At 41.6% G+C, this 24403-nt stretch overlaps 1 protein-coding gene across 2 annotated transcripts; it reads left to right on the forward strand.

The window, feature by feature from the left end:
- Positions 1-665: 665 nt before the first annotated feature.
- On the forward strand, positions 666-24362 carry POC1A (POC1 centriolar protein A). 2 transcript variants are annotated; one of them, XM_075574048.1, is made up of 11 exons: positions 666-994; positions 5099-5183; positions 6015-6186; positions 7167-7346; positions 9813-9920; positions 10370-10485; positions 12613-12746; positions 16676-16744; positions 19005-19163; positions 22313-22486; positions 23698-24362. In XM_075574048.1, exons 1-11 carry the CDS (start codon positions 980-982, stop codon positions 23809-23811), a joined length of 1326 nt encoding a protein of 441 aa, XP_075430163.1. In that variant the 5' UTR covers positions 666-979; the 3' UTR covers positions 23812-24362. The 2 variants fall into 2 exon arrangements, with proteins under 2 accessions (XP_075430163.1, XP_075430164.1); XM_075574049.1 differs by lacking the exon at positions 666-994 and adding an exon at positions 1090-1171.
- The last annotated feature ends 41 nt before the right edge of the window (positions 24363-24403 follow it).

A 24403-nucleotide genomic window follows, 5' to 3' on the forward strand; every position in this document is an offset into this window, starting at 1 on the left:
ATATATATATATATATATATATATATATATATATATATATATATATACACACACACACACACACACACACATACCCCAAAATGTTCAGGGCACTATATGGGTAAGGTAAGACAAATAACTTATTTAAGTAGATCAGGGTGCTAGCAGTGTAGCCAGGATCACCATCCAGCAACAAAATAGATACAAAAAAAAAAAAATCTGCAGCACTCACCAAATTTGATCAATATTATATCAGGTTTAATTCACCTGCAAGCATCGGGGTAAACATAAGAAAAATGGAGCAACGTTTCAGACCTACCGGTCCTTTCTCAAGGGGCCTGATATACTGGTAATATTGATCAAATTTGCTGAGTGCTGCGGATTTTTCTTGTGTGTCTGTGTATATACTGATTATAAATTTAAGCTTTATATAATTAAGTTTATAGTTATTAAAGTGCAATACTTAAATATATTCTTATTTTATATTATACACTTTTTTGTCCTTACTAATTTAGTATTACACAGTTAATTCATGTGTGTGTGTGTGTGTGTGTGTCTTAATATTGATCAAAGTAACTGCCACTGCGGCTTTTTAACATGACCCCGAGTACCGCGGAGAATACATTTATACCACAGACTTTGACCCGAGCTGCACCTCTACCACAGCCCTTCCGTGCAATGGCGCCTCCCTGCGTATTGCGTCACGCGCCCGTTACTAGGGGCGCCAAGAGCGGCGCGTGTTAACCCCTCCCGCGCCGCACGCCGCAGTCTCGCAATGCTCAGCCTCCCGCCGCTCGGCCCGCTTCACCTCTCAAAGGGTTAACGCTGAAACGGCGGCAGTTTGAATGTTTCCGGAGAGTGAGTGCGTGAGACCGGTGCACGGGGCATTCCCCTGGAGAGGCAGAGCGCGGTGCACGGGACTCGGATACATTAAGCTGCTTTATTATCCGGGACTTCACTTCTGTTTAATTTATTTGTGTCCGTTTGTTTCCATCCCACCATGCCGGGACCGCCGGTAAGTCACGTCACATTATATATATATATATATATATATATAATCACTCCCCCCCCCCTTCATTCTTGCTCCCCCCTTTAGCAGATACGGTGCCCGGGTGACCGCTCCTCTGTCTCCCATTGGTTGGAGCTCGGAACCTGCAGCTAATTCCTACAGGAACGTGCATACCGGTCGCTGGTACATGTGTGTGACAGTGTGTGTGTGTGTGTGTGTCGGACGTTATCCCTACTTATAGTGTGTGTGTGTGTGTGTCGGACGTTATCCCTACTTATAGTGTGTGTGTGTGTGTGTGTGTCGGACGTTATCCCTACTTATAGTGTGTGTGTGTGTGTGTGTGTGTCGGACGTTATCCCTACTTATAGTGTGTGTGTGTGTGTGTGTGTGTGTGTGTGTGTGTGTGTGTGTGTGTGTGTGTGTGTGTGTGTCGGACGTTATCCCTACTTATAGTGTGTGTGTGTGTGTGTGTGACAGGGAAGTTATCCCTACTTAGTGTGTGTGAGACAGGGAAGTTATCCCTACTTAGTGTGTGTGTGTGTGTGTGTGTGTGAGACAGGGAAGTTATCCCTACTTATAGTGTGTGTGTGTGTCGGTACGGTGTGTGTTTTTGCATAACATTATTACTTGGTGTGCAATCTCTAATTGCTGGAATTAGAGATACATAAACTTTTCAGAACTTTGTGACTGTGGCAAAACTGGCTTTGTTTGCAAATGACCAATGTGGCTTTGGTCATGCAACCTTTTTTATATTGTCGCTCGTGTTTGGAAACCTTTTCCCAAATGGTGACATTTTGCCACTGGCCACATCTTGAACAAATTGTTTTGCAAAAAAAAAATTAATTTATTCTGACAGTTTCGAGTGAACATACTGAAGCGGCACAAGTCCGCATATCTCGACTCCACATTCATAGAGGAACTGAAGTGTAAACCTGTCCACGTGCTCCGTGTTGAAGGTCTGCCTTAGGCCGAGCTCGTGGCGGTGTTGCTACGTGCGCGCACTTCACAGGCTCTTACCTGATTGCCTATGGTAGTTCCTCAAGTGCCCGCGGCGCTTCGCGTGTCGACACTTCTACATTTTGCCGCCACAACAGAAAGTGACATTTCGGGCTGCAGTAGCGTGACGTCACGTTAGCTGGTTCAGCCAATGAGGGCGAACCATCTCCGTGATGCGTTCGCATGGCCCCCGATTGCCGCCACCCATCTCCTGCAGCTAGCGCAGGCATCGCTGAGGCTGCAGGAGGGAGCGCACGGAAGCTAGCGCCACAACCATGAGCTCGGCCTTATTACCATTGCATGGCAAACACTAGCACTTCGATCGTGTCACCACAGGGGTCGCTGAGACCTCAGAGAGCCAGATCGCATTCTCGCCTAGACAGGGGGCTCAACTCCACTCCCCAAGAACACTCCAACAGGTCAGGCTTTGAGGATATCCCTACTTCAGCACAGGTGGCTCAGTCTAAGATTGAGCAGGGATATCCTTAATCTGACCTGTTGAGGGGGCTCGAGGGCTGGAATTTTGCACCCCTGCCCTAGACAACGAGCAAATCCCATGACCTGGCTATGTGATGGGTCCCCTGCAGTGCCAGATCCTGCGACACGGTAGCTACGTGAAGGGGCACTGAAAGGGTTTAAAATAATCCAATGCTGTTTCTTTGCCCCAGTTTTGCATCCGGGAGACTTTAGTAAATATGTGAAAGGAAGTGCACACCGCCATATAGTGGTAGTAAGCATACAGTTCAGACGCTGAGTTTCTTCTGTTTACACATTATATACGTTATGGTTGGTATTTAGTGAATGGATCCCCCCAGTGACCTTAAGGGGCAGTCAGTGGGCAAAGGGGGTTATTTATCAGTCTCCCAACTGAAAAACTGGGGCACACAGAAATCGCACCACGTTTATTCAAGAATCATTGCCATTGAAACCAATGGGGGTTTCTTCTTTGCTATGTCTGTAGAGAGCAGCGGCTCTGTGGCTAGCAACAGGAGAGCCAGCAGTACTCCAACTCGTGTTTCAAAGGGCCCGAACTCCAACTCGTGTTTCAAAGGGCCCGATTAGAAACAAAATGTATAAGTAGAAAGGTTAGGAGTTACTGCAACTTCATTTTATACATATTAAAAATAGACTGAAAGTTGCTACACTGCAACAATTATAACATCTGTACCATATAATTGTATTACTTTACAGTGAATTCAGAGAAGTTGCCTGAGCAACTGCAATTAAATTAGCAGGTACGGACTACTAGTGACCCATCGATGGGCCAGATGTGGTTCACGTTCCACAAATGGAAAAGTCCTGTAATACAGAATCCTTATTGTTTTAATGAATATCCCATAATTTAAGGTTATTGCCAAGATACTTTATCCTGTATCTGTACTTGCAGTATATTGACCCGGAAGGCAAACAAAAGACCCACAGTGACATATCGTCTAAATCATAAGGGGGAAATACATTCTTTCCCAACTCCACAAATTGGCAATCAGATTACTCCCTGGATCAACATCCTTCCCATGTTTACTTATTTGGTATATCCATGTATACCTTTCCTTTCTAAAAAGATATCCAACTTTTTTTGCCCCCGAGTCCTTTGTACTGCCCGTGGGATGAATAATTATTTTGAAAGCTCCTTGTACGCCCCCCGTTACGTCCACGATCACCGCGACCCATCTCCTGCAGCTAGCGCACATCGCTGGGGCTGCAGGAGTGCGCGCACAGAAGCCCGCACCACAACCATGGGCTCGGCCATACTAATGCTTTATAATGGGGCATAATTATGTTTACTTCCCTTCCATCCATTGCCCGTTTAATGTAACATAAAATCTTGTTTGCCTTTCCAGCTACTGCATGACTTTGGGAACTATTGATAAACTTGATGTCTACAAGCACTCTTAAATCCTTCATCAAGGATTCTCCTAATTTATCCTCATTTAATTTGTAAATCGCCTGTTTCATCTTGTTACCCAAATGCATAACCTTACATTTATCTGTATTAAACCTCATCTGCCATTTACCTGCTCAAGTTTCCAGTCCAAGTCATTCTGGAGAGAACATACATCCTGCTCTGATTCTACTACCTTACACAATTTAGTATCATCAGCAAAGATGGAGACTTTGCTATCGATGCCAACCTCAAAGTCAATAATAAACAAGTAAAAAAGCAGGAGTCCCAGTACCGATCCCTGAGGTACTCCACTCACAACTTTAGCCCAACCGGAAAAGTTCCATTTATGACAACTCTATGTTGTCTGTCCTTCAACCTGTTTTCAATCCAGGTGCAAATATTTTTACTGTGTCCAATTTTCTATATTTTGTACACTAACCTCTTGTGTGGAAAAGTCTTTGCAAAATCTAAGTAGACCACATCAACTGCATTACTCTGCTCTAAATTCCCACTTACCTCCTCAAAGAAACTACTGTAATACATTTTCCATTAATGTTTCTCAAAAAATAGATTCTGCAAATGTTTGCTGTGATCAGTTACATGGGACAGCCTCACTGGGACCTACATGTGTTTTATTTGTGGCATAATAGCTAAGCTCCGTGTGTTTATTTGTGGGGTAATGGCAAGGGCATTTAATTCTCTATATACAGGATGGGATTTAAAAAGGAAAACATTTATTTTGGAGTTAGGGCGATACTTTAGAGCAGAAAGAAACCATTTTCCAGTTTACATTTTGCAGTCTTCGGCTGCGGCCCCTCTGCCTGCGCTGCACGCGCCTGCAGCCGAATTCCCCGGTGTGCAGAGAGCTGCAGAGGGAAAGATGGGGGCGCAGCCGTGACGTCACCCGGCAGGTTCGCCCTCATTGGCTGAATCGCCGGGGGGCGTGGCCTAGCGCTCCGTTGCGAGTCCTGATCTCCATTCTCTTGAGAGCAGGAGAAACTGTCGGCGCAGCGCGGTGGCCCCCCCCTCGCAGAGGGTCCGGCCCCATTGTGGGACGGCTCTTGTCCCTGCAGCGTCTGCCACAGCGGGTGCTGCAGTAGCCAGTGGGGACCTGGCCTTATGCTGCAGTCCTGTGCACATGCAGTTTTATGCCAGTCCCTACTAATCTAACTCGCATTTAAAGAAATAAAAAGTACTGCTCAGCAATGCAGCTTTGCCATTTGTTTCAGGAGGATCCTTCCCTGGAAAGACATTTTAAAGGCCACAGAGACACAATTACTAGTGTGGATTTCAATCCCAACATGAAGCAGCTAGGTAAGTCTCACATAATGGTGCCCATACCATTAACCCTTTTGCTGGCGTTACAGACCCCTCCTGTTTTATTGTATCTATGCCTTCTTAATTTGACCCCCTTGAGTATTAGAAATGGGGTATCATTAGGTTGTAGTGGCCCTCACTTCTATTGGCGTTTGCACCACCGTGGGCTCTTTTGGATAACTGGACAGCTTTGAATGCAAACGTCTGAGTACAAGTGTAGGTCCTCTGCTAATCCATATATATTTTATTATTATTCTGGAAAAGAATTACACAGCCGTATGAGGATCTGAAACTGAATGCAGGGCTGGTATTCAAGATGTATTTTCTATGGGGCACTATTATACTTTGTTTTTGTTAACGTCATTATATTTCCTTTCTACTTTTCATAAGGGTTTAACTGGCGACTCTTTCAATTAATTGATTTGACCACTGGGGTATGTAGCGGGGGGGGGGGGGATTAGGTTTTCACTGCCCCAATTATTGGTACACAGCTTCACTATTATTACCGGAAGCTTGTTCCCTGTGTAAGTTTGATCCGATGCACATATTTTTAATATGTTTTAGTGTCTCTGGATAGTTTTCAGAAGTAGCACTCATCACTCATTACTCTGGGTTGGAGTAATTCTAGTAATTTCAGTTTCTCTTGAGTTATTTAGGCCATTGGTGGAGATTGAAAGTTAATGTGCCTTATTGTATCTATTTTTCTTCTTCTTTGCTTATGGATATTTTGTGTAATTTCTGTTGCCATTGAACTTGAGCCTGAATCCAAGGGGGGTGTGGGGTATACTTCCGATTTACAACTTTAATGCACCTATTTTTTTTTGATAGCAAGTGGTTCAATGGACTCCTGCTTAATGATCTGGAACCTGAAACCCCAAATGAGAGCCTATCGCTTTATAGGCCATAAAGATGCAATAATGTCAGTGGCGTTTTCACCTTCTGGTCACCTCATTGCTTCTGCGTCCAGAGATAAAACTGTTCGTTTGTGGGTTCCTAGCATGTAAGTACAATTTACATGTTTAAAATGTGTAAATATTTTGAAATCTGAAAAGACTGATATTTTCCCTTTTTTATTATTAATAATCTTTTACATTTTTAGGCTTACTAGGTAAAATCTAAACCCTTAAACCACATTCATTTCAGCTGCGGGGACCCCCTGCCTACTGAGATACAGTACTTACCTCTGTAGGGGGTGCCGGTATCTCTCTCTTGTTTAAAGGTCCTGGTCACGCGGGCAGCGGCGGATTTCAAAATTCGCCGCCCCATGGCACTTATAGAGATTATATATATATATATATATATATATATATATATATATATATATATATATATAATATCTCTATATCTCTATCCATTGCTTCATTGCTTTCATATGGCCTACCGATTTATGTCCGGATAAGTTACAGTTTGGACTTCCACCTTCTTCTCATCTCCCAAAAGTTAGTTGTGTGCTAGTAGTATTCCTCCATACAGTTAACACGCATCAGTCTGCCCCGTGAGACTTTTTTAGTGCCGTCCAAGTCTGGAGAATGGTCCATCGTAAACCCTGCCCCCAGGAAGCTTTATTGTCCGGACGGAACTGGCAGCTAAGTAAGTCGGCTTAGTTTGAAGCAACACAATAATTGGCTTGACTGGTAGATGGCAGACCATAGTTTTTTTTTTTTAATAGGGAGTCCATGGAGATAAAACGGGAACCTCCTGGTTCCTGAGATATTAACCTCTGAATGTAGCGCTGGTTCCATCCATTTTATTTCCGCTGGAAGGAAGGTTTCAATCTCCAGCGTCACGTGGCCAATAGGAAGGCACAACTCCATCCATCAAGACTTCCTATTGGCCCGCGTGAAGCAGGGTATTGCAGAGGCAGAGCTGCTCATTTTAAGTAATATTTACTTTAAGGTAAAGTTCTAAAAGCAAAAAATAATGGTGAATTGCCATTTATGTAGTAGGAAATTAAAGCAATTCTTTTACATTTCATTCCAGAAAAGGAGAATCTACAGTGTTCAAAGCCCACACAGGAACCGTCAGAAGCGTTAGTTTCTCCAGTGATGGGCAATCCCTGATAACTGCTTCCGATGACAAAACCGTCAAAGTGTGGACTGTTCATAGGCAAAAATTTCTGTTCTCTCTGAACCAGCATATAAACTGGGTGCGCTGTGCCAAGTACGTACAAACATTTCAAATCTTAACCCTGTTCCTGAGAGATGGCTTCCTTTTATTGCACCATGTTTCCTGGCATTTATTATTTTACATTATTTCAAGGGATTCCATTTAAGTGAAAAACATCACGTAACAGCAAACATTGTATTTTCTATTGGCATGTAATCCAAGTTTGAGGCTGTACCAGTTTTGGTGCATTTTACTTTAAGAACATTTCTAGTTTTCATCGTTTGTAAAGTATCATCAGTTAACTCGGGGGTGTGCAAACTTCTCAGTTCGCGCCCCCCCATGTTTGCGCTCCCCCTGGCCTGTGCCCCACCCCTCCTTACCTGCTCTCGGGCTCCGCGTCGTCATATGACGTTCCAAAGTCATGTGACTCGTTGCCATTTGACGATGCGTCGCAGAAGAGCCGGCTGAGAGCAGGTAAGTGAGTTACAGAGGCCTCACGCCTCCCCCGGCATTTAATTTAAGTGCCTGTGGGAAGAGCGCGGGGCCTCTGCAACCGCCTCCCCCCCCTATAAAATCCTGCGCACCCCTGAGTTAACTGAACTGGTTGTGGGGTATGTTGCACAATGTGAATAAACGGGAAGGGAAGATGGAGAATGGGTCTTGCTCAGCTGAAAATTTGCTGGTGTGGTGCTATCAGGGATGAAGTAGTGTTTGTGTACAGAAAAGAAAAGATCCCCTTAGATGCACTCTACTCCACTAATATTGTAAAATAAATACATTTTATTAATTGTACATAGAAAACAAAATTTGAATTAAAATCTGTACTAGCGTTTAATATTTGCAGCCATCTCCTGAGTCAACTGCTCAATGGCAGATAATGCCTGTATGATGTACAAAAGTGCGCTGTCATGTGATGTTAACTGCGCTAGTTTGTCACTCTGGGAGTGAGCCTAATCACGTAGACTGCAGCATGTAGTCCCTGTATACATCTAGTGGATTCCTAGCAAGGAGCCCCCAAATGTGGAGCTGGCTGCAGAGTGGGTGCAGGCTACAGTTCTATAAAGGGAAATAGGAACATATACTATTTCTGACTAGTGGGTTCCTGTCAAGGAGCCCACATCTCGTTGAATTACCTCCAAAGTGAATACCAGCTTCTAATTATCCACCCTGGGTAGGTGAAAAGATGTAACCACTATTTATCAATGTAGTCATACAGTGTGCAGGGTCCCTCCCAATATGTGGAGGTAGTGTAGTTGAATAGTATGTAGCAAGGCGTGTTACTCTAGCTAGTGGGTTCCTTTCAAACAGCCCACATCTCTTAGCGGCCTATGAACTGCAGAGCAGATACAGAATTCTAACAATAACCAACCAGGGTAGATGAAACAAGGTAACCACTTTGTGTCCGTGCAGTCATATAGCACCGGCTGCACATATGTTGCACAATCACACAGTCCGCTCTCACTGAAACAATTGCAAGTCGAACCATATCTCACAACTTTGAATGGGTGGTAATGAATCCTAGCTTTGTCTTATTTAACTTGAAATCCCACACTGCAGTAGATCTGCAGCCTCAAGTTAATTGAACAACCACCTTGGTTGTCTAAGGCCGTGCTTATAGTGCCGGCGATGTCGCCCGAAAACAAAAGCATTGCCACCGCCGCGTGTGCTTATACTGGGCGCGACGTCGCCGTCGCGAAAACTGGTTGCCGGCAAAATTTGATTTTTCAAGGACTGTCGCGTCACGTGACGGCCCTTGAACCAATCAAATTGCCGGAATTACGCGACGACGTCCGGCGAAATATTACGTTCGCCGGTGGCGACGGGTGACGTCACCCGTCGTGTCGCCAACGACGGAACATAGGCACGGCTTCTCACTGTAAACCCTTTAAATATCTCCTATATTAAGATGTTTTATAGCTTTGCACTTTTAAGACCCAACATTGTAACTGAAAAGCACAATTTAAAAAAATCATGGAAAAGTATAATGTATAATGTGGTAGCAAATTGTTCTGAATAGTACAACGGAGAATGAAGGGTAGCAACATAACATTACATGGACAATTGAAATATGACCACAGAATGATACAAAAAGTAAAGAAACCCATGCTCAGAGGAGCTTAAGTCCGACGCGAAAATGGCATTCATTTAAATGCGATTACGAAAACGGCATTCATTTAAGTGCGATTATTCCGGAATACGTTAAAAAAAAAATTCGTTTGCCTTACTTAAAAAGTATAATGAATAAAATTATATTCATTGATTTGAGATTACATATAATAAACATAATACAGGTGGCCTTCGTTATCCGTCGAATGGATTATCCGACGCTCCCTGCCGCGGATTAACATTGGATCCGCAATCTGACGGCAGTTTGGAGGACGGATTCTGGCGGATAAACCGAGGACCCCCTGTATTCTACTGCAATCATATTAGTTAATGCTTCCGCCTCAAACTCACTGCCTTCTTGTGTTACAACAGACATTTTAAACACCTGTGTTTTTTTTTTTAACTTCTAATTAGGTTTTCTCCTGATGGACGGCTCATAGTGTCAGCTAGTGATGACAAGACTATAAAAATCTGGGACAAAACAAGCAGAGAATGTATACATTCGTTTTGTGAGCATGGCGGGTAAGTACATTTAGTATATATTCTATCTCGATGTCCGGGCAGCATAGCTACAGTAGTATACTTCCTATATAAAACGCCCCATTCTTTAGATCTAATTGCAAAGCGTTTGAAATGCCTAAATTGCAGCATTTCTTTGCCCCCTTACTTATGCTGTCTCCTATTTGTTGTTAATTTGGACTTTAATTAAACAATTTAAAAAAAAAATGATTTGCCTCACTTTCACCTTGGGGTTTAACAAACATTCCCATTTTTCCACGACTGTCTTTAAATGTTTTACCATTTGTAATCTGTGTATTTTTTTTGTGGGTCCCACTGTGTGTCCTTTCATTGCCACGGACCATGTCTGCCCAGATTCTACTTCGTCTGCCACCGTTTTTTTTTTTTTTTTATTTAAATTTTTGGGGATTTTTGTTTATTTACGGAAAATATACTGGGTTTTTGTTTTGTAGGTTTGTAAACTTTGTGGACTTTCATCCAAGTGGTACTTGCATAGCTGCTGCTGCAACTGACAATACAGTCAAGGTGTGGGATATACGGATGAACAAACTGATCCAACATTACCAAGGTAATCCTCATTACATTGCTACCTAACGCTTTGTAAATCGTTTAATATAAAAGCGCAATCTCGCACATCCAGCCTCAAAAATAACATCATGTATAAAGAATATAACGGTCTAATTGGCTTCTTTAAACAAATCCAACCATGGTAAAAACAAATGTTTGGCTGTTTTTTGTTTCTTTGGAAATGAATGACAAATTGCTAATAGGGGAGTGTTTTCCTTTGCTGTTAGCCAGCCTGGTGTTTATAAGAGTGCCAGTGAAGGTTAGGCAGATAACTCTTGTTGAGCACTGTGACAACATATATAAAAGGTATTAGGCCAGAAGAAAACAACACCTGCCTCAAGACGCCTCTTAGGGGCCTATGCAGAGAGCTGCGGTAACTGAATTAGCGGCATTTGTTGGCGAAATATGCCTTTAGAAAGGCAGGTAATGCCGAGTAAAAAAAAAAAGCGCCATTTTTTTATTTATTTTTTTAAATCTCGCCGCGCGGGTGGCGAGAACCTAAATCTTGCCAGGTTTCAAAAGTGCCGTATTCAGAAAGCGCGATCGCCATCTAGCGGCTGATCGCGCCATTAAAATGGAGAAACATTCAACAATTAGCTCCGCCAACAAAAGTTGGCAGGAAGCTGGAGCTCGGCGGCCAGAGGGAGAAGAAAAAAAAAACGCGCTTTTTTTAAAACATGTTTCACCAGCGAGCATCTCGCCGGTTGAAACTCTCCATATGCAGACATGATTTTAAATGCAGTTTTAGGACCTTTCTGCATATGGAGATAAAATCACGCCAAAAAAGGTACTATTTATTAACATCTCCAATTAATTCCACCGCTGCTCTCTGCATAGGCCCCTAAGTGTGAGTTTGTGTGTATAACAGTACCCGTCGTGTGTGTGTGTGTGTGTGTGTGTGTGTGTGTGTGTGTGTGTGTGTGTGTGTGTGTGTGACAGTACCCGAAACGTCGGGTCTGGGTGTCATGCACGTCCTAATAAAGTAATGTATTTTCCTGTTTTTTCTTTGTGCTGGTTATCATTTCTTTATTTGGAATGTTAAACCTTTTTATATAACTTCTTTATCATGCACAGACTGGCCCTTAGGACCCTCCATTTTCAGTGTGTGTGATTTGTTTAAAAGAAGGCTTGAATCACCCAGCAGCATATTCATCACAAGGGTTACCTAATATTTACTTTGAATATTTTAAGTACTTGGTGATCTTCTCTTTCTCATTTCACATTTTTTTTTAAATCACGTTTTAGAGTGACGCCTAAGTTGCCTTTAATTTTAATGTGTATTAGTTCAAAACAGTGGCTCAGTCTTTGACAACCAGGGGTGAAGCAGGGATATCCTTAAAACCTGGCTAGTTGGTGGCCCTTGAGGACTGGAGTAGCCCACCCTTGCTGTAGGGGAAGGCAGAGAGGTTTAGATTGTCATAGGGTTTTTAAACAATTGTCTGGACATTCATAGTCCATGAATGCCTGAACCAGCCAGGGATATACAGGCATACCCCGCCTTAACGCACGCAATGGGACCGGAGCATGTATGTAAAGCGAAAATGTACACAAAGTGAAGCACTACTATTTCCCCACATATCGATGCATGTACTGTACGGCAATCGTCCTATACGTGCATAACTGATGTAAATAAGGCGTGTGTAACAATCTCTATAGTCTCTCCGCTTGCGCACAGCTTCGGTACAGGTAGGGAGCCGGTATTGCTGTTCAGGACATGCTGACAGGCGCATGCGTGAGCTGGCGTTTGCCTATTGGGCGATATGTCCTTACTCGCAAGTGTACTTAAAGTGAGTGTCCTTAAACCGGGGTATGCCTGTAGATGCTCTAAAAATGTAAGCCTATAATTCTATTTTAAAATGTTTGTCAGATTGCATACATGATGCTGCTAGTCTCTCAATTACCACGTGATTAAGGTCAACTATTTGACGTTTCTGCATTTTAAAGGAAGTCTTGTCACTCTATCCCAAAATAATCTTCATTCTCAATACTAAGAAAGAATATTGAATAGAAAAAAGTGCATTAAAAACAACTACTGAGGTCAAAATAAAAGGCTAGTTGTATTTGAGACTGTGTATTTCAGTTGTGTTTCAGTGTTTGCATGGTTATTTCGGTCATGTTTTTATTGCAGTACACAGTGCGGTGGTGAATGCTCTTTCTTTTCATCCATCTGGGAATTATCTCATCACCTCTTCAAGCGATTCAACCCTTAAGGTTCTTGATTTGTTGGAGGGACAATTACTGTACACCCTTCATGGCCACCAGGTGAGCAACGTTTGCTTGATGGTCTTTCAATTTGTATATCCGTAGGGATTTTCTTGCCAGTGTTTTATTTTTTTGTTTAAAGTGCTCTGCGTATAGAGTATGAACTTTCCTATGGCGGCAGTGTGACGGTAGGGGTAAATATGACTGCGTTTAATAAAACTCAAGCCCTGCATTACCTCTACCTATCAATAATACAGTTGTATTATGTCGTGTATGTATAGCTATGTATTATGTCTTAGCCTGGTTCCAGCACCTCAGGGACCAGGGGTTAATTTGGTTTGCAGGAGAAATGTTGCAAAGAGTCTGTGACCTTTCCCTGTAGCATTTTGTATGCTTCTCTTTTTATGTTGCATTTCTACTCTCCAATCAGGGGCTGGACAGGTAGGCAGCACCTGCCCTGAATGTTTCATCAAAGTTGTGGGTTACAGGTATAAAAAGGTGGGGAGGGAGACCCCTAGTTAGCTCGGCTCCAGTTCTGGTGGTGATTTCCAGCTGCAGATGCAGAGCTCCAGTGCTGGTCTTAGGCCTGAAAACCAGTCCCTGTAAGCACTGTGCAGGAAGGACAGGGGAAACCTGGCAAGCAGGTCCATGCAACTAGTTCTGCAGGGTTTCCCCGGTTGGGTATGTGTGTCTGTACAAATAAACAGTCGTGGATACTTTTTTCCAATAAATACATTTTATAAATTCTAGTGTTTCTGCCTGGCGAGTTGATCCCTGGTGTGACAGGCCTGGTCTCCCGTGACAGGCAGTCCCACCAAAATAAAGGATTTTATAAAAAAAATCTTATTTGAAGCATTGGTTCCTCCTATGCTGCGGCACTCCATGACCCGGCGCCCTCCCCCTGATTTGCCTAGATATTTATTTTTACTTTTGCCATTACTTTGCAAGGAATAACAAAGATGGCCACTGTGGTCAGCAGCTGAAAATGTCGCCGTACAATTAAGTCCCAGCTGTCTCTCGGTGGCCTAAGTAAAGCTTGCCACAGTGGCCATTCTATTTCCCCCGGACAAGAAATCTTTTAAGGGAATTTTAAAATGTAATTATCTCTGGAACAAGAGGGTTCCCATAGCATGGAGTGCTGATTCAGCTCAGGCCGCTGCCTTCAAATAATGTAAAAATATATATATAGTGTTCGTTTATACAAATTAACAGAACAGGTTTTCTGCTTTTTAATAAGTTGTTTTTTTTTGTGATCCTATTTACTTCTCTCAGAATAAAGCTTAGGTTGCGCCGATGCTGCCGCTAAGCGCGCTTGGCGCTTAGCACGTTGAGTTCAATAAATCTGTGTCCGGCCACGCGGCGCGTGCCTGTACGTTCGTGGGCGCCAGATGCTTGGCAAGACTGATTAAATTAATTTCCAGACGCGCCGAAGGGTCACATAACCTTCAGCAACCAATCAGCGCCAGTCACTGCTCAGCCATGCCTCCCTGCTCGCGATTGTAAAAAAATATGCAGGAAAGCAGAGCGCTCATGCTTGGAGAGTTGGTGACGTCACTGCTCAAGCATGGGCACGTTCAGCGGCAGCGTGGTCGCAGTCTTAGGCTGTGCTTATAGTGCCAGCGACGCGACGTTGTGACAAAATAAATACATTGCCGCCATCGCGTGAGCTTATTGTAAGCGCGACGGATTGGTCGCGATCGCTGGAAGTCATCTCTATTTGATTTTCCAGCGACCATCGCCGGCACTATAAGCGTAGCCTTAGAGCGGGGGGGGGCTGAACTCCAGTTCTCAAGACCTTCCAACAGGTCAGGTTTTCAGGATATCCCTTCTTCAGCACAGATGGCTGTCGGATCTATCAGTAGCACAGTATTTGACTGAGCCACCTGTGCTGAAGCAGTGAAGCAGGGATATCCTGAAAACCTGACCTGTTGGTGGGAAGAACGAGAGTGAAACCATATACAGGCAGTCCTCGGTTATCCGACACAATGCGTTACTCAAAATGTCGTTGGATAGCGAAACGTTGTAAAGCGAAACACGTTTTCCCATAGGAACACTGTTTAAATGAAAAGTTCCGTTCCCGAAGGCATTTTTAACACTAAAATACACCAAATATTTTATGCAGGCAATAAGATATGCAGCACACACACAAATTATATAGTGTATATACTGTATTATATATATAATATAACATAATAAATAATATATTATATAGTATAATATAATATTGTATAGTATAATATTATATATATATACGCTCTTATGACGCTTTGCAACGTTGTTTATGTGAATGTGTATATATATACACACATACACAACGTTGCAAAGCGTCGTGAGAGCGTTGGATAAGCCATTTTGGCGTTGTAAAAATGAATATAGGTATGCATTGCATAGCGTTGGATAAGCCATTCGTTGTAAAGCGAAGCGTTGTAAAACGAGGACTGCCTGTAAATAATTAAGTATCCAGGTTACGGATTCAATAAACTGTTACCATATTGGACATTTGTCAGTAAACTCTCCGCAGCAGGAATTGCCTTTCCTATTGTCTGGTTTTGTTTGTTTGCACTTATTGTACTTCCTTGTACTGTATTGTCTCTTGCAAAGCACTGAGTAATAATAGCATGTTCTAGTATAGCGCTGCTAGTTTATGTAGCACTTTACAGTAATTTCACAGGCACAGGTAGATTACAATCTATATTTTCTGGTACCTGAGGCACAGGGAGATAGAGGTCACAAGGAGCCAACACCGGGAATTGAACCAGGTTCTCCTGCTTCAAACTCAGTGCTAGACAGTGTCTTTACTCACTGAGCCACTCCTCTCTTTAAAGTAAGTAACGTATGTACGTTAAACAGAGTCTCGAGGTTTGGGTATTTTATTTCCCTCTATAGAATAGTTTACTGTATATTTTAGCTGTCCTCTTATGTTTATGTAAACCATATACTGCATTTCATGGGGAGGTCAAACAACCACCCACTGTATTTACTGTTAAGAAAAACTCTGAGGAGTACACAAAACTTGGTACTGGTCTTGGTCACTGGTCCTGTCCTATACTGGTTGATTAGTAGACACATTCTGGGTTATCACCTGAAAATGAGAACACTGAGCTTGGAAGATTTTCATTTTGTTTTGTTTTTGTACAACCACTAAGTAAAATGACATAATAACAATGTCTGGTAGTATCATTGTGGGGCTTGTAACCATATACATAAATGCTGTCTTTCAGATATAGAGCATATTGTTTATAATGGCTGAGTAAAGCAGAGGGCCCCGAAAGTAGTAACCAGATAACTACTGAGGAAGAGGGAGGGGGGGGAGGGTGGCTTCATAGAAAATGTGAAAAACCACTGGGGTGACAGCAGGACTTGCATGCAACGGTATGATTAGGTGATTGATATGGGGTAGAATATTGTAAACATGACCTATATTCCTACAGTTTGTAACTTTAAAATAAGTCGTCTGGTGCTAATTAAAGACAGGAGAGAACGGTTTCAGATGCATCTGAATCCAGGCGTGAAGTTTATTATTATTATTATTATTATTATTATTATTCTGGCAGTAAGAAACATTTGAGGTTTCAAAGGAGTTTAACATAATTAAACATCTGATAAAGTAGAGCCTCGTAATAATGCATTACACTGTCCACTGGGTCAGGATGCTAAGAGTCCCTGAAACAAAGCTAGAAAACAAATGCAGCCCACAATGTCTTTATTTTCCTCCCCTCGGGCCAGCGTATAGGGAAGCGGCTCTCTGACTTTTACTAGCAATTGGCGGCTGTCAGAAAGCCACCTACCTATGTGAGCAGGTAATCGCCAGGTGTGCACAGGCCATTTCTTGGACAGATTAATTCACCCAAAATATTGCTACTTAATCTCCCTTAATTTACATTCTATTTGTGTTTGTGGTACCTTTCTAAAAGATTTACTTTTAACATTTATTAAGCTCTGTTCTTGTATGATGTCTTTAACTATATATAACTTTGTTTTTTTCCTAGGGTGCAGCTACCTGTGTTACCTTTTCAAGAGAAGGGGATTTTTTTGCCTCTGGCGGATCTGATGAACAAGTGAGCGCAGCGCATGCGTCATTTTTATCACTGGGCAATGACATGTATAGAGAAACCTAGAACACCCAGGAATGAGTGTGTTTGCATGTTTACTACAGGTCTACAAATCTGCTTCATTCACCCCATTGTCCTGTGTCATACAGTAGGTCTTCTACAGAAACGGCTTCTGGGTAGTGACATGCAAATGGGCAGTGTGTGTGTGTGTGTGTGTGTGTGTGTGTCACTTAGTTTCCTATCCACTGTAATGTAGCAGGCACATGCTCAAATAAATCCATGTAATAAACTGCTTACTGTGTATAGCTGTGCAAGGAAGATGTCGATGCAGTCCCCACTCGTACAGCTGCTATTACAGTTAATTAATTATTTGACATCTTCATTTTGAAGAAATATTTTTATGACCATAAAAACCTGGAAGCTTTCCAATGTATTTTTTGGCAGATTTCTCTTGCTGTCAGGGACCTATCGGTGCTGAATTCGAACCATTAAAGAATACATTTACGTTTGCTGATACATAAAACTTTAGCTCCTTTTTAAATTAAAAACTGCAATTAAAAAGGTGAAATGAGTGAGTGGAGTGAGCTTGGAAACAGTGAGGAGGGGTCACTAACCCCCCAGCGTGCTCTACCAACTGAAAAGCTGAGAACCCAAATCAAATATATTGTGTCAGAGCGCACTAGGATTGTGACCTCCTGTATACTGCTGTACTGCTGTATACAAAAGACAAAAAGGCCCAGTGCTACATGTAACGTGACATATATTACATTGTTAAATACTTATCTGTTCATAATATGTTAAGTTAGATGAAGCACTCACTGTGTGTGTGTGTGCGTGTGTGTGCGTGTGTGTGCGTGTGTGTGCGTGTGTGTGTGTGTGTGCGTGTGTGTGCGTGTGCGCGTGTGCGTGTGTGTGTGTGTGTGTGTGTGTTCTGAGCTTACAGGGGCTGTATGTGCTCATTTTAAATCAAATATAGAAAAAAGGTGATCAAATCCTGCGTATTATTTTTGTATATATTTATCACATGCATTAGTGTACTTAGAAGCACAAATAACAATAAACTCTGTATCTCTTGAATAGCTAAAGGAAATGCGTTAAAGTGCTGTGATTGTTCCCCACCCAAAATAATTTTGGAGCATATGTATCAAGGCAAAAGTGCTGTAATTCAGGGCCAACATCTGCACCATATCTATATTAATTCATTATATTTTTTACTCCAGAATGGCAACCCCTTCTGCCTTGGTTAATAGGGACAGATTCATCAAGCTCTGTTAAGGGCAAACAAACCCAATCCAGCAATAATTCCTATTCTCGTTCATGGGCTTAATGCCAGATTGGGTATGAATATAGACCCTTCCTCAGCCAGCGCCGTCTCATCTGATAATGTATTACAGTATAACATGCCATGTTATGTCTATTCGTACCTTCCCTAGCAATCTGATTTGCACCACACATTCTTATCAGGGTGTTTTTTGAGTGTATATGATGGGCTGCTAAGATTCACTAGTAAATTCAGACATATCTTATACTTACAATGTAAAACCTCAGTTAGCTTTGTGGAAATTGGAAGTGCTAGAAGACTCCTCTGCTCTGAGATCCAGTTGACATCATTTACAATAGGCAGAGTACATAATGATCTGGGGGGAAGGATTTGGGTTATACTATATTTTTAGGTAGTAAACTTTTTAATGTCCTGTAATTACTTAAGGGAAGTAAAGAACCAAGAAACTACAGAGACTGATACTAGTATTGTGGGGTTATACCATTAGAAGCAAAACAATTACAGGCATACCCCAGTTTAAGGACACTCACTTTAAGTACACTCGCGACTAAGGACATATCGTCCAATAGGCAAACGGCAGCTCACGCATGCGCCTGTCAGCACGCCCTGAACAGCAATACAGGCTCCCTACCTGTACCGAAGCTGTGCACAAGCGGGGAGACTATAAAGCCTGTTACTAATGCGTTATTTACATCAGTTATGCACGTATATGACGATTGCTGTACAGTACATGCATCAATAAGTGCGAAAAAGGTAGTGCTTCACTTTAAGTACATTTTCGCTTTACATACATGCTCCGGTCCCATTGCGTACGTTAATGCGGGGTATGCCTGTACAATGTTGTTAACACTATGTATATCACCAAACTTGGTGTTCTTAACTGAGTTCGTTTCATATACTATGTGAAATAAATATGTCATATAGATGTGAATCAGTATTATATTTATTTTTTACAATGATCTTGTTTAACTCTTCTTTCTGTAGGTAATGGTTTGGAAAACAAACTTTGATTCTGCCAATTACACAGACGTTCTCAGATTTCAGCAGCGTGATTCCTTTGGCAACGGTACAGATTACTCCTCCAGTTGTTCGTCCAAGCCACCACCGCCGCATCAAAACTTTACTAAACAGCAAATATTTCCGGTAGTTTCTTTTTTTTTTTATGCCATTTGCTAAGATATTTTATAGTGTAAAACGTTTTTATTTGTTTATTCACCAAATCAAGTTCTAATGAATTTGATGATGAAAATGGATAATCCTTGAATAGCAATTATAGTCTTCAGTTTTTACAATGAGATAAAACTATAATGCAAAAGTTAGAGGGATGTGAAGTAGAATTACTGTTAAAAAAAAATTATATATATTTTTTACAAAATGGTTAATCCAAAAGATAAAGTGAGAGACTTAATGTGTATAATTCCGGGTTTTGCGTAGTAGAAATAGAAACTAGGGAAACATTTACTTCTCTTGGTGCTGTGGGAAAAAAACGTTGATGAAACTATAATGCATTTGCTGAGTCGCAATCCAGTTTGCTGGTAAGGGGCAAATAATGCGCAGCAGAGGTAGGGTTATACCGTCAGCGGAGAAATACAGTATTTAACATGTTATTTTATCTTCTTAAACTTCATTACATTGCGGCATGGAAAGAGGCTTGGCTAGTACACTTTTCCATTGTGTTGGGTAGCGTTTGAGAATGGGGTAAGTAAGAATGGGTGGGGGGATGTCTTTACATCACAGGGGTAATATATACAGCTTTTGTCAAGTGGAATAGACCGTAAACATATAATCCTAAACGCTCATTGGTCGAGGGGCTATTGTATAATGCATTTATGAGTTAGTCTCATTTGTTCCCATTGCTCAAGGCTATGAGGGGCAAGCCAATCTGGGGGGGACCCTACAAGAGTATGGACCCAGAGTTTACCAGTTGGCTTCCCGGATGGGCGAGCCAGGGCTGCCAGACCTTTTGAATTTCAGACGCGTATCGTTCAGGAAGCTGGTCATTTTCTCCATCTGACAGATATGCCACACACTTTATTTTTGATGTTGGGGAAGGTTGGTAGCACATTTTGCTTCCAGAGCTCGGCAATCGCACATCTTGTGCGATCATTGTATTTTCGCCTCTCGTTCGACCCTTGGAGTGGTCTGTTAAGGAGGAAAAGCCACGGTTCCGTAGGTGTATCAGTATTCAAAATCTATTGGAGCCAGATTGTGATCTGTCTCCACTAAACAGATATTCGGGGGACATGTCCTCCACATGTGGAGGAAGGATGCAACCCCTCCGCACCACTTAGGGCAGCAGTGCACAAACTGGGAGTGACTCCTGACGAAGCCGGATACAGTTTTTTTCAACTGGGCGAAACGCGTTGAGTGAACCTTTTTAATCTTGGAGGTGATCCGTAGTTCACCAGCCCTGCAGCCGTGATGTCACATGCTACGACGGGCCCAAGGAAGAAGCTCTAATCACGGACCACGAGCGGGGGAAGCTTGAAGAACCCAGGGGGAGGTGGTGAGCAGTGCGGTGAACCTTCTATTTCACTCATTAAGTGATACATGCTTGTTTTAAACTTACACATTGTAAGTGAGCATTTTATATATTTTTTACATAAAGAATTTAATATCAGCCTGATCGCACTATGTAGCCTTTTCTCATCCTTCACATAACTCATCTCATCGGTGACTGTGCCTTTGAGGAGGGATCCTGAATACATACATACCATACGGGTAGCAGCCCTTCTTGCAAACTGCCTTTTATCCACTGACATCTTGTGAGTAGGCAAGACATATGAGCCAAGATATCATCACGTGCGTTATTCGAATTTTTCTTTACATCTACACTTATATTGTGTGTTCTCTTCTCTTTTCTTCCCTTATATGCTGACCCTAGATTGTGTGAGAATTATGACGTGCTTATCCCAGGACACCACAGATTATCCTCGGGAAGCTTGGTCTTTATTATCCCAACAGGCCCCACACTTCATGGTATACATCAGGGGTTCTCAACTCCAGTCCTCCAGCCCCCCCCCCAAGAGGTCAGGGTTCCAGGATATCCCTGCTTCAGCACTGGTGGTGCAGTCAGAGACTGAGGCACTAATTGGGCCACCTGTGCTGAAGCAGGGATATCCTGAAACCCTGACCTGTTTGGGGGGGGCTGGAGGACTGGAGTTGAGAACCCCTGCCGTAAACTAGTTTCTGTTGCAAATCCCCTGTGCCCCCTGTAGCTGCCATCTTGAGCTGCATGCTTATGGTGAAGCACTTATGAGGTCACTTAACACAGGGTATATTTATTTTAATTTATGAAATGTCTTCCCAGGAAATACATTGAGCGTTACCTCTCACTTTGAAGGATAGGTGCTCTGCAGGGTTGTAACTGCTAAAATAATTTCTTTTTTTGAGGTTAGTTTGTTTTCTGTTTGCAATTAGATTGTAAGCTCCCCGGAGCAGGGACTCCTCCTCTTTCTAAATGTAAATTTTTATGTGTGAAGCACTTATTCCCATGATCTGTTATTTGTAGTATTTGTTATTTATATGATTGTCACGTGTATTACTACTGTGAAGCGCTGTGTATGTTAATGGCGCTATATAAATAAAGACACACATACATACTGAAAAGCATGTAAATCCTTTATGTAATAATGCCGTACCAATTTGGCACATTTTTAAAGCTGTAGTCCTAGCAATATCCTACATTTTCCATTTTCTTTTATATACACTTTTTTTTTTTATATTCAGGGATATTGCCACTTTTTTTTTTTTTTTTTTTTGGTCGCCCCTCCCCCCTGCAAATAATCCATTGTTTTAAATCTAAAACTAAAATAAAAATAATGTATTTTTACTTCCGTGCGATTTGCTGATATTTAAAATAATGAAATGAATCCTGTGTAATTAAATGCTGCTTTTTAAAAAATATTTACTTTATTCGTAATGAGAACTAGAAATGAAGATGAAACAATATTTTAATTTGAAAAAAAGTACATTTTTGTCACCGTTTGAAACATAGTTAGCAGTCTCTAGGAACAGGCTTGCATCATCTTGCCATTTTAATTTTTGAGACACCAAGCTCTGAAAACCCTGTTTCAGCGATGCTTTAAGTTGATGCTAGCAATTGTCATAGAAACGGAAGTCAAACAATTACAAATATAAATCTTTCCTTCTGCTTAGGGAACAAAACAGTATCATGGTTTGGATTTGGTCATAAACATATTTTTGGGGGTTTGCTATTTTAAAAGTAATTTTCTTTACTGTGCTTTACCTACTGCGTTTCAGTTCTTGCTAATGAGCGGGTTTCCTTCCAGCCTGCAGAAGTAGCGTGTACCAACGTTCCTGTGACAATGGAAGATAACAACACAAGTCTCGCTGATCAGGCCCTTCCTATTAGCCCGTATCAACTGCAAGGAGTGGCTGGTAATCTTCAAACCGTTGCACACACGTTGGAGCACATCGTTGGACAGATAGATGTTCTTACACAGGTGAGGCTCACGTGATTTTAAGGGGGTAATTCACTAAATTGCATTGGTGCCAATCAGCCCTAATGCATCCTGGGATAACTGTGACTGCGGCTTCCATTATCAGACAGACTCATTTAAACTTGCACAAGGCAATGTATCTCTCTGTTCCCGTATGCACATTTCTCTACAGTCTGCTTGATTTATTGGGGTGTAAAGCAGGGGTGTAATGATAATGGATCCATTAGAATGGATCTGTTCTATTCAAGGGACAATTCTGTTCTAGGACCAAAGCCGGGGCCTGTTTAAGGGGTGACATCTGGATACTTGATGCCTTTTTTTAGATGTCACCTAGATGTATTGTAAATGTATTTGTTTAAGTTAGTTTGTTAACTTTGTGAGTGGAGACTTGTGAAGGTTTTGATTCCCTGTGACTGCTCCCTTTTGTCTACCTCTCCCGATCTATATTTGTTCTCTAAGAACAGGGCAAAGAAAACATTGGGTAACAAAACAAATGAATGAGACCCCCCCCCCCCCCCACAATGCAGAGTCCCATGGGAAATGCACTTTTATTGCCAAAGAAACAGAAGCCAAATATTTGCTTTTAGCATGGTTATATTACTTTAACGAAGGAAAGTACATGGATAAATTGTTTACAAAAGCTTGTTAGTGGGCTGGCTGTGGCATTACAGGAGAAGAGATTGGATTTCCGGACGGGTAAGAAGAGATTGCGCAGGATTATCTGCCGTGCTATGTTCAAGAGGCTACAATTTGAATCGCTGGGAAGCCACCGTGGGAGAACTGTAATTACTAGTATCATTCCATAATATTAATGATCAGATCATTGACTTCTTCATCTCCTAACCCTTTTGTATTACAAATGGTTATATATTGTCATTTACAGCATATGGAAAAACGGCTGAAAACACCGATTAGTAGGGTAGAATGCAAACATTGAGCGGTTATTGACATGGTTTTGTAGTTTTCCTTTCGTTAAAAAGAAAATACATTTATAAAAAGTACATAAAGTATTTAAAAAAAAGTTTAATGTGTGTAGGATGCCTTTTAGAAGAGAAATACGTTTTTATAGGGAGTAAATATGAATGTGTACGTTCTGAAGTCCGGGTTTTAATAAAATGTAATAAAAATGTAATGTTTATCATCAACACAACAATTGTAAAATGATTACTTTGGATTTTCTCATTCTGAAAATGACCTCCTTTTTCTTTTCTCAGACTGTAGCCATTATAGAACAGAGACTTTCATTAACAGAAGATAAACTGAAAGAATGCCTTGATAAGCAACAAGTTTCACTTCCAATGAGTCACACTGGTATAAAGAAGTCCTAATTTGTCAGAATGGAAAACCGATTGTTTCAATATCTCTGTTTTGCAGTTTGATTTTTTTTTTTAGTGTCTGTATATTTGTCTGTACATATCTTTATTTTAATTTAAAAAAAAAAATAGTAAAATATTGTCCTTTTTGGTTTTTAATGTTTTTCTCGTACCGCCGGTTTTAAAGGAATACTTTCAGAAAACTGCTGTGAGCAGTCGATATACTAATATTGGGGCGGCACGCTGTCCCGTGCCCTGATGCGCGAGACCCCCCCCCGCCCAGGGCTATATGGAAAAGTAGTCCAGTTACATCTGTAGGTTTTGGAAAAATGTCGATTTGTCCTAGATTGTTATACCGTTTTTAAATGATATATTGTTTAAACATATTGTGCTTTCATAAATCGTCAGTCTCCTCGTCATGTGTATTTAATTTGTGCACAAGTTCTTGAATAAATTGGGATTATGAACATGTAATTAGCAGATGAAATTGAATCTTTTTTTAGGTGCGAATTTTCTCTGTACCAATTAAACTGAGCGCTCACAAAATAAACCGTGGACCAGACTTATTTAATCGACTACGTTTTGCTTAATTTCGACAGTCGTGTTA

The sequence above is a fragment of the Ascaphus truei genome, chromosome 17, assembly GCF_040206685.1.
Source record: "Ascaphus truei isolate aAscTru1 chromosome 17, aAscTru1.hap1, whole genome shotgun sequence".
Taxonomy (NCBI): Eukaryota; Metazoa; Chordata; class Amphibia; order Anura; family Ascaphidae; genus Ascaphus; species Ascaphus truei.

What these genes read in the sequence shown, in the direction of transcription:
- POC1A (XM_075574048.1), top strand. An exon ending in TCCCAACATGAAGCAGCTAG is followed by an intron (nt 5,184 to 6,014) that starts GTAAGTCTCACA and finishes TTTTTTTGATAG; the next exon opens with CAAGTGGTTCAATGGACTCC. An exon ending in CGTTTGTGGGTTCCTAGCAT is followed by an intron (nt 6,187 to 7,166) that starts GTAAGTACAATT and finishes ATTTCATTCCAG; the next exon opens with AAAAGGAGAATCTACAGTGT.